At 35.9% G+C, this 13,972-nt stretch overlaps 1 protein-coding gene across 2 annotated transcripts; it reads left to right on the top strand.

Moving 5' to 3' along the window:
* The first annotated feature begins 4,397 nt into the window (after positions 1-4,397).
* Positions 4,398-7,352, top strand: LOC108377309 (glycine-rich cell wall structural protein-like). Of its 2 annotated transcripts, none has more exons than XM_017633569.1 (2): positions 4,398-5,056; positions 6,677-7,352. In XM_017633569.1, the coding sequence occupies exons 1-2, from the start codon at positions 4,819-4,821 to the stop codon at positions 7,282-7,284; spliced, it is 846 nt and encodes a 281-aa protein (XP_017489058.1). In that variant the 5' UTR covers positions 4,398-4,818; the 3' UTR covers positions 7,285-7,352. The 2 variants fall into 2 exon arrangements, with proteins under 2 accessions (XP_017489058.1, XP_017489057.1); XM_017633568.1 differs by having other exon boundaries at positions 4,398-5,110.
* The last annotated feature ends 6,620 nt before the right edge of the window (positions 7,353-13,972 follow it).

Raw genomic sequence — 13,972 nt, 5'->3', positions numbered from 1 at the left:
CTGGTGATATTGTGCCCCAGTGGCGGCGAACAGCAATCTTCAGCGCGTTACATTTCTCATATTTTTTAGTGAATACTTTGGCCTCGAGAATGGACCATATAGACAAATTCATTGCGTTTAAGTCCGGTGAATATGGTGACTATCGTTGCGAAGAAATGAAGCTGGGAAGTTTTTTTTTTCTAAAAAAAACGTTGGATTACACAAACTTTGTGCGATGGTGTTTAGTCTTATAGAAACGTAGAATGATTTCTACCGAATCGTTTTCGTTAAAATATTTTCACGATAGATTTGTTTATTTTACTTTAAAGTAGACGATATTCGTGCAAGATGTGAGGCATTCCCCTGATGAAGGCTATATCGAACAGTAAACAACTTTTATTAAAATTTGACTAATTTTTTTAATGAACTGATTTTTTTATATAAAAAAAAACTAGACAAAATTTTAATTTGTAACACTTCGAGCGCCTTCCCCTGTATTTAGTATAGGTAAGTAGATGTTGAGTGACTAACTAACCAATACTTCCACTGAAGGAATACAATAAAAGTAAAACACACGCACGCAAATTTGAGTTAAATGTATAAACATAAATTTATTTAAATTTGTTGGTTTTATTTTTTTTAATACATACATATGTATTAACTTTTTTTAAATACTTATAATCTAGTTTTAGTTTGCAGTTTTTTCACCGAAATAATTAATTGAAAAACACTCAGGTTTGTCCTTTTCTTAGAGTAATTTTATGATTATGTTCTTTTTATTTCTTGAAGGCATTTTTTATACAAAACAAAAATTATCCAAACAAAGTTGTCACCCTAATTTTTTTGCAAATATTACAAATATTCAAGCACACAAAAATTTAACAACCATTATTTTTAATTGGGCTGTAGAGAATAAATTAGTTAAAGTATGTAGTATAGCGCGGAGTAATTTGTTCGGAGCAAGGAAAGTGTATAGGAAATTCAAATTATACGATTAATTCTAAGCAAAAATGGTGAACAAACTATAACCACAAATTACATTTGACCCTCCCAATTTGCAAACGAAACAGCAGTATATTGTATGAAGAAAACAGAAAATTTTGTAAATGAAAAATTAATTTCGTTCAGAAAAAATTTAAATATTGATTTTTCTTTTAAAAATTGGGAAGGTCAAATTTAATTTTTGGCATATAGTTTGTTCACCAGTTTTGCTTAGAATCGAACGGAGAATTCGAATATGCCTTACAATTTTTCGAAATTGAGTTAACGCGCCCTAATGTAGTAGTTTAAATGAAGACCCAAATGTTTTTTTTTTATTAATTTAACTTCATGGAAAAGCCCGTAAAATTTTTAAACACTCTTGAAATAATTCACTAAATTTTGGTCACCATTTGTTTGTGTTGAATATAGTTGCCCCAAATGAAAAAAAAGTTACAACAAAATAAAAAATTAAATAAATCTGCTTAGAATTCTAAATACGTCCACAACACCAAAAGCCAACGTAACAAACTGATTTAACACAAACCGCGCTGATTTAAAGCTCCAAAACACTGGCTAACATCAATGAGCACGAGTGAGCAATGCTCACTTTGTGCCTACAAACGTTTGCGTTATGCTCTTCATGTCATAACTGTACTTGTTGTACGAACATTTGAGGGAGAGTGAGAGCGAGTTAGCAACAATGCAACAATGCAAGCAAGANACACTCTCGAAATAATTCACAAAATTTTGGTCACCATTTTTTTTTGTGTTGAATATAGTTGCCCTAAATGAAAAAAAAGTTACAAAAAAATAAAAAAATTAAATAAATCTGCTTAGAATTCTAAATACGTCCACACAACCAAAAGCCAACGTAACAAACTGATTTAACACAAATCGCGCTGACTTAAAGCTCCAAAACACTGGCTAACATCAATGAGCACGAGTGAGCAATGCTCACTTTGTGCCTACAAGCGTTTGCGTTATGCTCTTCATGTCATAACTGTACTTGTTGTACGAACAATTGAGGGAGAGTGAGAGCGAGTTAGCAACAATGCAACAATGCAAGCAAGACCTTCGGAACCGGCACACAGCACTCGCTGGCGTTAGCTGCTGCCAAAGAGCTGTGGACTCCTTCTACACGCCAAAACCAATTTCACTTTCATACAGAGTCGCGAAAGTATTTCGTTTTTCTCCACATATTAAATGCTTAATTTTTTCTTATTTTTTTATTCTCATCAAGATCATTTCTGCCGGTATGCGCTCTACTCACTTCAGCTTGGCATCTCTGACAGCATGCTCTCATGAAGTTGTCGCAGACTGGTGGTGGTATGGTTGGTTTTTTTTTGTTTTTGCAGCAACACCTCTGATCTGACGCCGTCGCTCTGTTACTTTTGGCTTTTACTGCTGCCAATTGCTATTTTAGTTTTCTGTTTTCTTTTAGCCATCCAGTTGAGTCGTCTTCTTGCCGCTTGCTTTGTTGGTTTTTGTAGTTGGAGCATCACAATATCCGTCACTGGGAAATGAATACTTGTATTGTATGCAACTACTGAGTGTTGCTGTTTTGGTAGTTTGATTTGTTTGTTTGTTTTTTCTTTCTTCTTCAGCTTCGTTTTCTTAAACTTTTTCTGGTTTTCGTTGTCATTGTTTGTATGTATGTTTTGTAATTTGGATTGTGTTTTTTGCGCCTAATTGTTGCTTTTTTCCCCTGTTTTATTATTTTGTTGTTGCATTTCTGTATTTGTTATTGTGCTGCTTGGCTTCAGTACTGTGCCGTAATATGTTGATTGTGCGGTAATTTTAGTTGCAGTTGTACTTACTTCACCGTTTGTTTTGGCAATTTTATTTCTTTGGTTTTGTGATCACTTTCGGTTTTGTATGAATGTGACGCTTTCCTTTGCTGTTGTAGTGGTGATGAATTTTTGCATAATGGTTTGCTTTTATTGCTTTGGCGGCTGCAGCGAGTAAATTTCAAGCTTGCTGGACTTTTCTATAGGGAAGTCCATTTTCATAGCATTCAGTTTTTTTAATTATTGAAATTTTTAGCTTCGATTTTTTCGGATTTGTGTCGACACATTTTAAAGTTTTCAGTGAATATTTTCTGGAGAAAAGTTTAGACCTTTTTCGGAGTTCTTTGTTGAGATATGATTATCTGGGATCTTTTAAAAATTTGTTTGCAGCTTTCGAAAAATATTTGGGACCTTGCTGGAGGGCTTTGGAACTTTTGGGATTTTCGCGATTTCTCGTGAACTCACAAAGTACAGCTGAGTATTAAATTTGCTTATAGTGAATATCTTTAAGGCCTGTTCGAGACTCCTTTTTTGTGATTTTTCAGCGTCTTGCGAAAGTGCATTTCAACCTCAACTTTTCTTATAATCAATTTTTAAATGACCTTTCGGGATTCTGCGTGTTTTATTTTTCGGCATACTTTGGGATTTTCGTAAACTTTCAGGTCCAACAGACATTTGAACCTCGACTTTGGCTCGAATTAATGTTTTAAAAGCTTCTTCGGTAAAATTCGTAATTTAGTCCTCGGAACTTTTCGGTATTTTGGGAATTTTTTATACAGTTTTAAGTTCAAAAGTGCGTTTAAACTTTAATATTGCTGATTACAAATACCTTAATAGAGTTTTGCGGTTTCCTCTTTCGGGATTTTTGGAATTCGGAATTTGTAAAATTTTAGGTCAAAATATACACTTCAACCTTAACATTGCTTATGATGAACCGAAGCTCAAAAGCTGAAAATAATAACTGTAAATGTACTATTTTAATACCTTTAATACAAAATTGGCCAAAATTATTATTATTTTAATTTTTCTTTTCAATTTCTAACAAAATATCTATTTTTTGGCTCCTCCTCGAAAAGTTCCTCCTAAGTGCAATTACAAGTAAAAAATCACTGCCGAGCTCAACTTTCAGCTTCTTTGTCGCCGCCACTCAGGCCTGCAGCGGTCAGTGGCAGAGCAACAATCAGCAGTCACATATCACCTGCAATGCAACTACAAACATATGTATTTGCTTTGCGATCTTCATCACAGCAATCTCGCTCAGAAATGGCAATAACGTCAGTGTGGTGGCACCGCTGGCAACGACAACTCTGCCGTTGACATATAAATATTTGTGATTGTGTACTTACGCTGTGTAGCAGCTGGTGAAGACGACAACTTGTTGCAGGGGTTGAGACTCGCCAGCGCCTGCAGCAAACCGCGCATCTCGTTGCCTTGTGAACCTTCGCCGCTGGTCGCACAACAAAATAGCCTACGCTACCACCAATGCACATTATTCGGCAACTTACCGCATTCACAGGCACACACACGCTTACATACTCACACAACCACAAAATGCCATTGCATATGGTTGTTAAAGAAGATGACGCTAACGTGCGCTGACTATGGCATTGTCGGGTTCGCAAAATTTTTGTATAAATTGCTGAAGTCTCAGTGTTGCATCGTCAGTACAGCATTTGATTTAGTTTAATAAACAACATCAATAGCAACACATAAGTGTAAAATATACAGAACTTTCCATCCTTCTATCCCCACTATTCACTATTTTTTTCACATAACCAAATTAAATCAAATCGAATACGCAAAAAATAAAATCAACCAATCACTCATACGCACCGTTGCACCGACAAAGGATTACCATACATATACATACGCTTATACGACGGTACGAGTGTGTGTGTGTGCGCGTGTACGTGTGCTAAAGGATTAAAATTTCAGCGGAAGCAGCAGCAGCAGCAGTCGTGTAAATAGCGCGTCGATCGTAAAGTGCGATAGGTGTACTTGCCGTTTCTCGTCGGTTTCTATAGAACGTTTCGTGTGTTTGTGTGCTCGTTTTACGCGCTCGTGTGTCGCAATGAAAGCGTTCATCTTATTATCCTGTGTAGCGTTGGCGGCTGCAAGGCCTGAAGCGGGTTATGCCTACAATAGGCCCGGCGGTGGTGGCGGCGCTGGTGGATTTGGCGGCGGCTCTGGCGGTTTCGGTGGTGGCGGCGGCGGCTTGGGAGGTGGACTTGGTGGCGGACTTGGCGGTGGACTAGGCGGCGGCGGAGGTTTTGGTGGTGGTTCTGGCGGTGGTGGCGGATTTGGCGGCGGTGGCGGCGGCTTTGGAGGAGGCTCACTTGGCGGCGGTGGTGGATTTGGTGGAGGTGCGTAAAAAAGTGAAAAAAGGAGATCGCTCCAAATACGCGATCTTTGGCTTAGCGAAGCATTTTGAGCAAAATCAAGTGTAGTATGTGCCACACGAAGATAATTTGATTTGTGATTCATTTATGACTTATCTGAACAAATCAAGTGCATAGAAGACCAAAAATTCAAACGAATCCGAATTTTTTCTAATCGCAGTTTGACTATAAATTTATACATAAAAATACTTTGCTTAATACCCCTTGTTCGAGTATCTCCGAAGATGATCGAATCGAAATTTTCAAACAAAAAGCAGGCACCGACAATAAAATTTTTACTATGTTTATGATTTAGCTTTCTATCAATGAACATTTTTCTGATCAAAATTTTTTCGATCAAGGATAACCGTTATTTTTTATTCATATCGTGACTTAGTCGCCAAATATGCGTCAAGGCACCGAAAATAATTTTAAAATATCAAGATTTTTATTTTTAAATTGTTGACAAATTGTTATTTTTAATTTTTTTTTTCTTGAAATCAATAATATTCCTTAAATTTGGGATTTTTATTTTCTCCTTCAAAAAATATTCGTTAATTTAGGATTTTTATTTTTTCGATCAACTTTAATCGCTCTAATGGAGGCAGAATTTTTATGACGGTTTTAACTCCTTTATGATCTATAAAATTTAATTTTAAAATAACGGTTTAATAACGGATAAGCGAAGAAATGAAAATCATAAAATAAGGATTAACTTTAATCGCAAAAATATTAATCCAATTTTAGCGGTTAAATTATGATTTTTATTATATATACATATAGTAACCGGTATGATTCTTGAACACCAAGATCTTTTTTAATTTTCTCAAAAAAACCCCTTTTCAATATCTCCGGGCGATATCAAAAGCTGCTTGTTAAAAGCGCAGCGCGGATTTCTATTTTCCATTTAAATTACATAGACAACCATTTTTTTCAACTTTGGAAAATTAGAAAATTAGACGCCCTACAAAAAACTTCTCATAGAATATTTTGATAAACCTACTGGTTTAACGGTTATTAAAGTTTAAAGTTAAATTTATGCCAGTATTACAGTTTTTCTCCTATTTGAGGAAAAGTAATTACGAATTTCCAATAAAATTTCTGCACCAAAAAAAACTTAAAATAAAAAAAATTTCGCTTACGTTTTTGTCTGGCGGTTAAGGCTCGATAATTCTCAGATAAACTTAGTCATTATAATCGAGATACATATTTTTTTGGTTAAAAAAAAATTATTGAAATTAAAATCTAAGAATAACAACTGAATAAGATAAACAAATTTTGTCCATTTTTAATGGCTAAATTATGGTTTTTATTTAAATATCATAGTCAAAACGCTCCTGAGTAAACGAGTCATGATTTACTTAATTTATGATGCTCTAATTTTTACTTAACTATTTGGCTAAGAAGTTTGAGAAACTGCAATCGCGTATTAATTAATTTAAAAGTTATCGAAATGTAATCACCACCCTTATCTTAACCGTGCAGGCCTCCACAAATAATACATTCAGTTTTTTAACTGTTCCTACATTTCACTTTCTCTAATTCTCCCAGGTTCCCTTGGCGGATTCGGAGGCGGCGGTGGCGGCGGTGGTGGCGGCACCACACTTGTGCAGAAACACATTTACGTGCACGTTCCACCACCAGAGCAGGAAGACGTGCGTCCACGTCCCAACATTCCCATCGGACAGGCGCAGAAGCATTACAAGATCATCTTTATTAAGGCGCCATCTCCACCCAGTTATCAGGCACCAGTCATACCACTCCAACCGCAAAACGAAGAGAAGACACTCGTCTATGTGTTAGTCAAGAAGCCCGAAGATCAACAGGATATTGTCATACCAACACCTGCACCCACACAGCCCTCCAAACCCGAAGTGTACTTCATCAAGTACAAGACCCAGAAGGAAGGCGGCGGCGGCGGCGGTGGTGGTGCCATCGGTGGTGGCGGACTTGGCGGCGGCGGCGGTGGTGGACTGGGCGGTGGTCTTGGCGGTGGTCTTGGTGGTGGAATCGGTGGTGGTGGTCTTGGCGGTGGTGGCCTTGGCGGCGGCATCGGTGGTGGTGATGGCGGTTACTCTGGTGGCGGCGGTGGTGGTGGTGGTGACATCTCGGCGCCATCCTCCAACTACGGACCACCTGGCAAGTCTGGACCCTACTAAACGACGTAGACGTAAGGCGACAGCGTTAATTGAAATTGTGCAACAGAAGGAATGTAACAACAACAAAATCTATAGGAAAATTTACGACGGAATTCGCAGAAGGACCAAAAGAAATCGCTGCTGGGCGAAATTCGACAACTACGCGACGTTTATAGCTAAAGCTGCCGGCTAGTCTTGTTACCCGATAATATACTCGTTATTTGTTGTTATTTTATACATATATTTTTTTTTTTTACTTTTGGTTTGGACATTCGACCTAACGAAAAACGCGAAGCAGATGACGAAACCGAAAGAGAAACTGAACAAATGAACAAAACAAAATGAAAATTGCATAAAATGCCGAAAATGCTGTGACTAACCCATAAGCCAGGTCAGTGACCAACTGCTTGGAAAATAAAAGAAAAAAAAAACGAACCTTGACTTTGACACATTCTGCGCAGCAAAGGAACACACACACATTCCAAAAGGACAATCCCCCACCTTTTAAGTGCGGCACGCGCTCGCAGGTACCTACTTTGCCTACTTCGTGGCGCTGCGCTCAACTGCGACTCCGTGTAACTGCCCAACTCCAAGGAAGCTGCGCGCAAGTGTCAAATGTCTGCGGTAAAAGTAACCTTGCCCATCATCCACATTACCAAACAACCAAAACTCATCCTCATCGCTCTACGATACTCTACTCTACAACTCTACTCTCTCTATGCTACTCAGTCACTCACTATATGTATACCACGCGCGCCATCTCTACAATTTGTACTGTATCTTGTTCTCTAAGATCACTTTTGTGCGTGTTATCTTTTGTATATAAGCCATTTCCCTGTATATCTACATACATACATATGTATTGATATTTTGTTGTAAATGCGTATATAATAAATAATTTGCTAGTTATAAGTGCGATGCGTTGATTAAGATAAATAATAACCCTCATAAGACCCACATGAAGCGCTGTTTATACATATTTACTTGCTCGTGTTTGTATGTACATAAATATGTATGAACATTGATAGGCGCAAGCCCATAACATTAATTATTTACATGCGATATATGTATTAATTTTTAAGTATTTGTATTATGCGCAGTATAAAAAAACAACGGTGACAAAATTTAAAAAAAAAAACAAACTTGATTTTTTTCAAAACATTATCTTAGTGGAAGTAGTTGTGCAGCTTAGAAGATTGAAATGTTCATAGCAAATAAATACTTTTTTTTAATTTCGACAAAAAATGCGACTGGTCCGGGGTGACTCCGGGATCACTTGCAAAGGGAATATACCACTTTGTTCGAGCATGTCTTAGCCCAAGGATGGACACGCTTTTAACTCGCAAAGCAATCAAGGAGTTAGCAAGCGACATGTAAGTGGCAAAGTAGCTCTCGTGAGACAGGTGGAAGCAAAGGCATGTGTAATATCATGCATTCCCGCACCCACAAAGTTCATCGCACCAGCAGCTAAGGAGATACTAACAATCTGCAAAAAAAAAAAATCAGCATCTCTCAAAAACGAAAAGCTTTTCACAAACATTGTTGCCGTGTTACGAAGCAGTGTTGCCGTTTTGATACATATGTATCCAATTGGATACCTTTTTGCCTTAAATTTTGAGGGATACTTCGTTGTTCTCCTCAGCGTAAATTTGGAAATTTTTTTTATTTATGTACAAGCTATTATAACGTTTTTAACAGTTGGCTGCTCATCCTCCAAGCAAGAAATTTTCTTTTATGCTTGTCACTTTAGCTACATATACTAGTTAACTGCAATGCGAAAAAGTCAACTTTTACATCCTGAGCAACCCTTCTGTTAGCTTTCAAAGGAAATTGAGAACCATGCCGATGACTAATTTTCAACAATAACTTGACGGTACTTAAAATGACTTATAACTTAAAAATTTTCAGCTATATGTCGTTAAGCGAGAATTCAAACAAGCCGGAAATATAAATTTTTCTTGTAGGCGGAATTTATAGACAAATGCAAGTTTTTGAGAAATTTTTTAATTTCATAGATAGCTACCAATTCACCGGCTTGATTGAAAAACAATGCAACCATAATAGCAGGAAATAACAATTTACTGAACTAAATGTAGCAGGCCACAATTAATTTAAATTAGTATTATTTTGATAGATTAGGAAACAGTTTTTGCATGTATCATTTGTGGGAAATTAATCGCAGTAATAAACATTGAACATGCGGAAACTTTGGCCCGTAGTTTTAGGGTGTATTTTTCCATTCTAGGAAACAGATCTGGGAAACAAGAGCCCGTAGTTATAGTCAAAATGAAGTCGACACTACAGTTAGTTGCAGCTATTTTGATAGGTATCCCATTGAAAATTATGTCAAAAAGCTGTGATTTAAGGATGTTGGCAAACATAGTGAGAAGAAGAGAGTTTTGGCAGGAAGATCGAAGAAACATAACATTGAGGGATTTCGACTAAGAACAGTTTTATTAAAAACCCCTGTTGCCCCAACTGCACCCATAAGCCCAAATTGTGAAATACTTAAAATTTGCATTAAAATTACATAAAAATTAATTAATTAATAATTGCAATAAAATTTGATGCATGTGAGGGTTTTAACTGTCAAATATGATATGTGAAAAGTCTCTGCATGCGTACACAAACCACAATTCAGGAAAAGAAACGAAGAGGGATTAATGAAAAATTATGTCTAGAATTGTTCATAATTTAATAAATGCAAATTTTGTAAAAATTTGGGGAAAAAATCTACAAAAAAAAAAAAACAGAAAATAGCTGCTCTAAGCGAATTTTTAGACGCCAAATGAATTCAGTTATGACGATGAAGCAACTTCGATTAGACGACCAATGTTCAAAAAGCCTTACTCTAACGAAGCAACACCGAATGTTATGTTCATCTAAAGTTCAGTTTTTCAAGAAGGTTTAAAGCTGAATTTATTACAACAAAGAATTGGGCGTGTGCATATATAAAACGTACCAGATAAATCTACATACGGTAATCCTGTATACCGAAGGTCAATGACTGAGAGAGATAACGAGATATACATACATATGTATGTATGTATTTGTTGAGTTACTCAAGATTTATGAAAAATAAATATCTATTTTCCAGTTGGATACTTACAAGGTATATAGAAATATGTATGGCCACCCATATCAAAAACAATTAATGGAATCAGATAACTGCGACCTCCATTAACAAGCTGGACAATTTCGGTCTGACCAATAAAGTTTAGATTCTTTGAGCTTCGAGGCATCGTTGTTGCAGGAAATGAGATCGCCCATAAATTAGCAAAAAAACGTCCTGAAATTTAACACAGTTACTTGCTGTTTCCATTAACGTACAGCCATCGCAGGAGATCTGTCAGTTTCATCGCGAGCGAAATGCTCATCGCAGAGTAATTTTAGTACTTAGGCATTTTTATCGCAGAAAATTTCATTTCAAAAGGTGCTTACGATACATGACGAAAATTTTTGTGTTCTCAAAAATGGCTTACTTCATGTGGTTTTGAGCATATATATATTATAGAAAAGCACAACTTCATCAAAATTTAAAGTCAAAACAAGCTGCGAAAACAGCAGATAGAGGTCAGTCAAATTGTCATAGGTTATACGTTTCACATATGATCATATTATAGGTTAACTACTAGAAAACTCGCTCGGTGGCACTGGAGTTGAGGAATTAATAAGAGTCGTATATATTGACTGATTTCGTCCAAATTAGCAATGTGAGTCGCCTGTATGATGAATTCATTTTCTAAAAATAGACCCGCTGTGTGGCGCTTGAGTCGAGATATGTATTTATAAAATCCGTATTTTTTATACAACCTGGCTGAAATTCATAATGCATACTCATTTCATGATAAGCAATGGTTTTGCAGAAAAGGGACTTAAGGGTGGCACTGCAGCCGTAATATATAGAAACGCCATGTGTTTGGTCTGCTTTGGCCCTATGTTGATTTTATACGACTTTACTTTTCCGATGGCTAAATGAAATTTTTTAAGCGCACCCTTGTCTGACGCTCTCATACACCTTTAATGCGATCTTGCATTTACCTCCGATTAACGAAATTGCTCGAAGCCAGTTCATAAATATTAAGACGAATTGTAAAAGTGGCGAATTTGAAGCAAAGATTCGACCATATCCGTCCAAGTAGGAATACGGTTGGTATATTAATGGCTTCATTTGAATGATATTCAAGAGATAACACCACTTATTTAGCCAATGTACGGGAACACTTTTCATCCTGGGGGCAGCGAGGATTCTGGGCCTATTCCTATAATAGAAAACTTAATCTTAGGTTTAGGTTAGAAGGACTTTTATTGGCTTACGAATCGGACCAATGTTGTAGTTGTAAAATCAAAGAAGATTATGCACGCTTGGCACACATCTCACAGGTGGAAATAAGATCGTCGGCAAAGCTCATCACATCGAAAGGGACTAGTATGGCATCAAAGCGCTACTGTTTTTTGAAGGGATTCTGCTCTTTAGTTTTTTTAACTTTACAGACCGTTTGTTTCTCGTAAACGCTTTTTCACATTGGCACTCGCAAAAGTTCTTACTAGGCGTCCCGCGAATCAAACGGGCATTGGCTAGTGTATCTATAATGTGTGATTGCTATTTCAGTTATACTGCATTTCATAACACTTCATTCCCGTTTCGGGGGAACTCTCTTGCAAAGTTGTAAAAAGTACTAAAAGCGAGGGTGAAGCCGATTACCCTGCTGACTATAGCTTCGCATGAGAAAAACGAAGAAGTCAAAAACGTTATAAAAGGCGAATGAAATAGGGAATGAAAACTTTTATTTAACTTTTTGAATGAAAAAAGAAACTATCTTAAAACGCGCTAAGAATGTGGCAAGCCGCACACACATACATACATACATACTTACATATGTGCGAGTGGACATCTAAAGAAAAGGAAATTACGATATTCCTAACGGAAAAACAACTTTTGCCTGCAGCTTTATTGCAGAGTTTGCTAAGGTTTACGCAAAACTTTTTACTGCTATGTGGTTATGTGTGTCTGAGAGTACTTTGGGTGAATAGCGTTTAGTGAACAAACAACAAGTAATGGACAATGGCTATAATATTGGAAAATTTTGTGTTTGTAATCATTGAATTGCATTTAAGTTCCCTGCAGCTAAGTAAGTGCATAATATAAGCCATAAGCCGTTTACTATGTGGGAAAGTTAAGCCTTTACCCATACATACCTCAACATGTACACCATGCAAACGTACATATGCATGTGAAATTACATTTGTGCCATAAATACGTCTTTGCATATCCCATAGTTGAATTTGTTCAAAAATGCAATTTATTGGCATTCAGCCAATCAAGGGAAAAACTTTGGCAGACAAATATTTGACTAAAGTATTTATGTAAATGAATGGCGCTAAAAAGAGTATTGGGAAATCGTAAAAAATAAAATGAGATTTTTCATAAGAATCTTACTAATATTAAAAATGCGAAAGTTTGTGAGTGAGTGTGTGGGTATGTTTGCTGCTCTTTCTAGCAAAGATGAAATAATTTTGAAGAGGTTTGCCACCTGCTCAAAAAGTTTAAGTTAATGAAATTAACAAGTTAAATTAAATATTTTATATGTGAATCAAACAAGCGAGAGCTTAAAGAAAAATAGGGTTCGAAAGCGTTTTGAAGAGGGTTGCCGTTGAATTGCATGTCAAGCGAACTAGGTTTAAATAAGCTTTATTTCTAAAATATTTTTGAGGTGGGCTGCCACTTGTTTAGGAATTCAAAACAGTTTAATTAAAAAGGTTAATAAAACACTTTAACCCGCATATATCGAACATTTTTTTGTAACACAAATTATGTTGTACATCAATTTGATACATATGAACAAATACCCTAGTATACAATGAAATGTTGGGTTTTTTAATTTTTTATTAATTCCCAACATTTGTTTATTCGTTTTCTGATAACAAGAATAAAAATGCTTGAAAGATCGATACGCATTTGTCGCAAAAAACTAATTCAAAACATTAACTATTTTTTGCTTATTATTTTAATACGTTCTCGAAATTTGCATCAATTTGATACAAACGATGGATGCAGGTTAATATGAATGTCAAATGAGAAATTTTTAATCAAGATTTCGAAGTTAGAAATTAAAAATCAACAAGTTAAATTTAGAAAATGGAGAGAGAGAGACCTTAATAGAGCTTTCCTCTATCTCTATTATCTGGTTAGAAAGCTTAGTTTCGAAAATAGTTCTGAATTGGGTTGTCCCCTGTTAAGTAGTTCATGCTCAATTGAAATTTCAAAGGAAATATTTCAATGTGGGTGTCATAAGAAATAAGTAAAGTAAGCTTTGTTTCTAAAATAGTTTTGAAGAGGGAGTTTCAAATGAGGCTACACTCAGAAAAAATTCGGGCAAATATATTTCTCTCAACACATGATTTGGTAATTATAAACAAATAATGTAACTATAACCAAATCATGTGTTGAGAAAAACATATTTAGTTGACGTAACTAAACTCTTTTCTCAGTGTATGATTGAGGGGATTGATAAAAAGGCGATATATTTTTTTTTTGAGAAAATAAAACAACGCAAAATACATTTTTATACCTTTCATGAGCATGAAATGGTATTATAACCAGTGTACGAAAATATACTATATTGTACGTTACTATTTCGTTTCGTTTATTACTTTAACAGTTTATTTATTTATTTATTTATTCATTTATTGACAGCCTTTAAAGGCC

The sequence above is a fragment of the Rhagoletis zephyria genome, unplaced genomic scaffold (genome assembly GCF_001687245.7).
Source record: "Rhagoletis zephyria isolate East Lansing unplaced genomic scaffold, Rhagoletis_zephyria_1.1 Rzeph_scaffold_11902, whole genome shotgun sequence".
NCBI classification, from domain to species: Eukaryota; Metazoa; Arthropoda; class Insecta; order Diptera; family Tephritidae; genus Rhagoletis; species Rhagoletis zephyria.
Note: the sequence above shows the minus strand (reverse complement) of the source record. Positions and strands in the feature narration are given on the sequence as shown.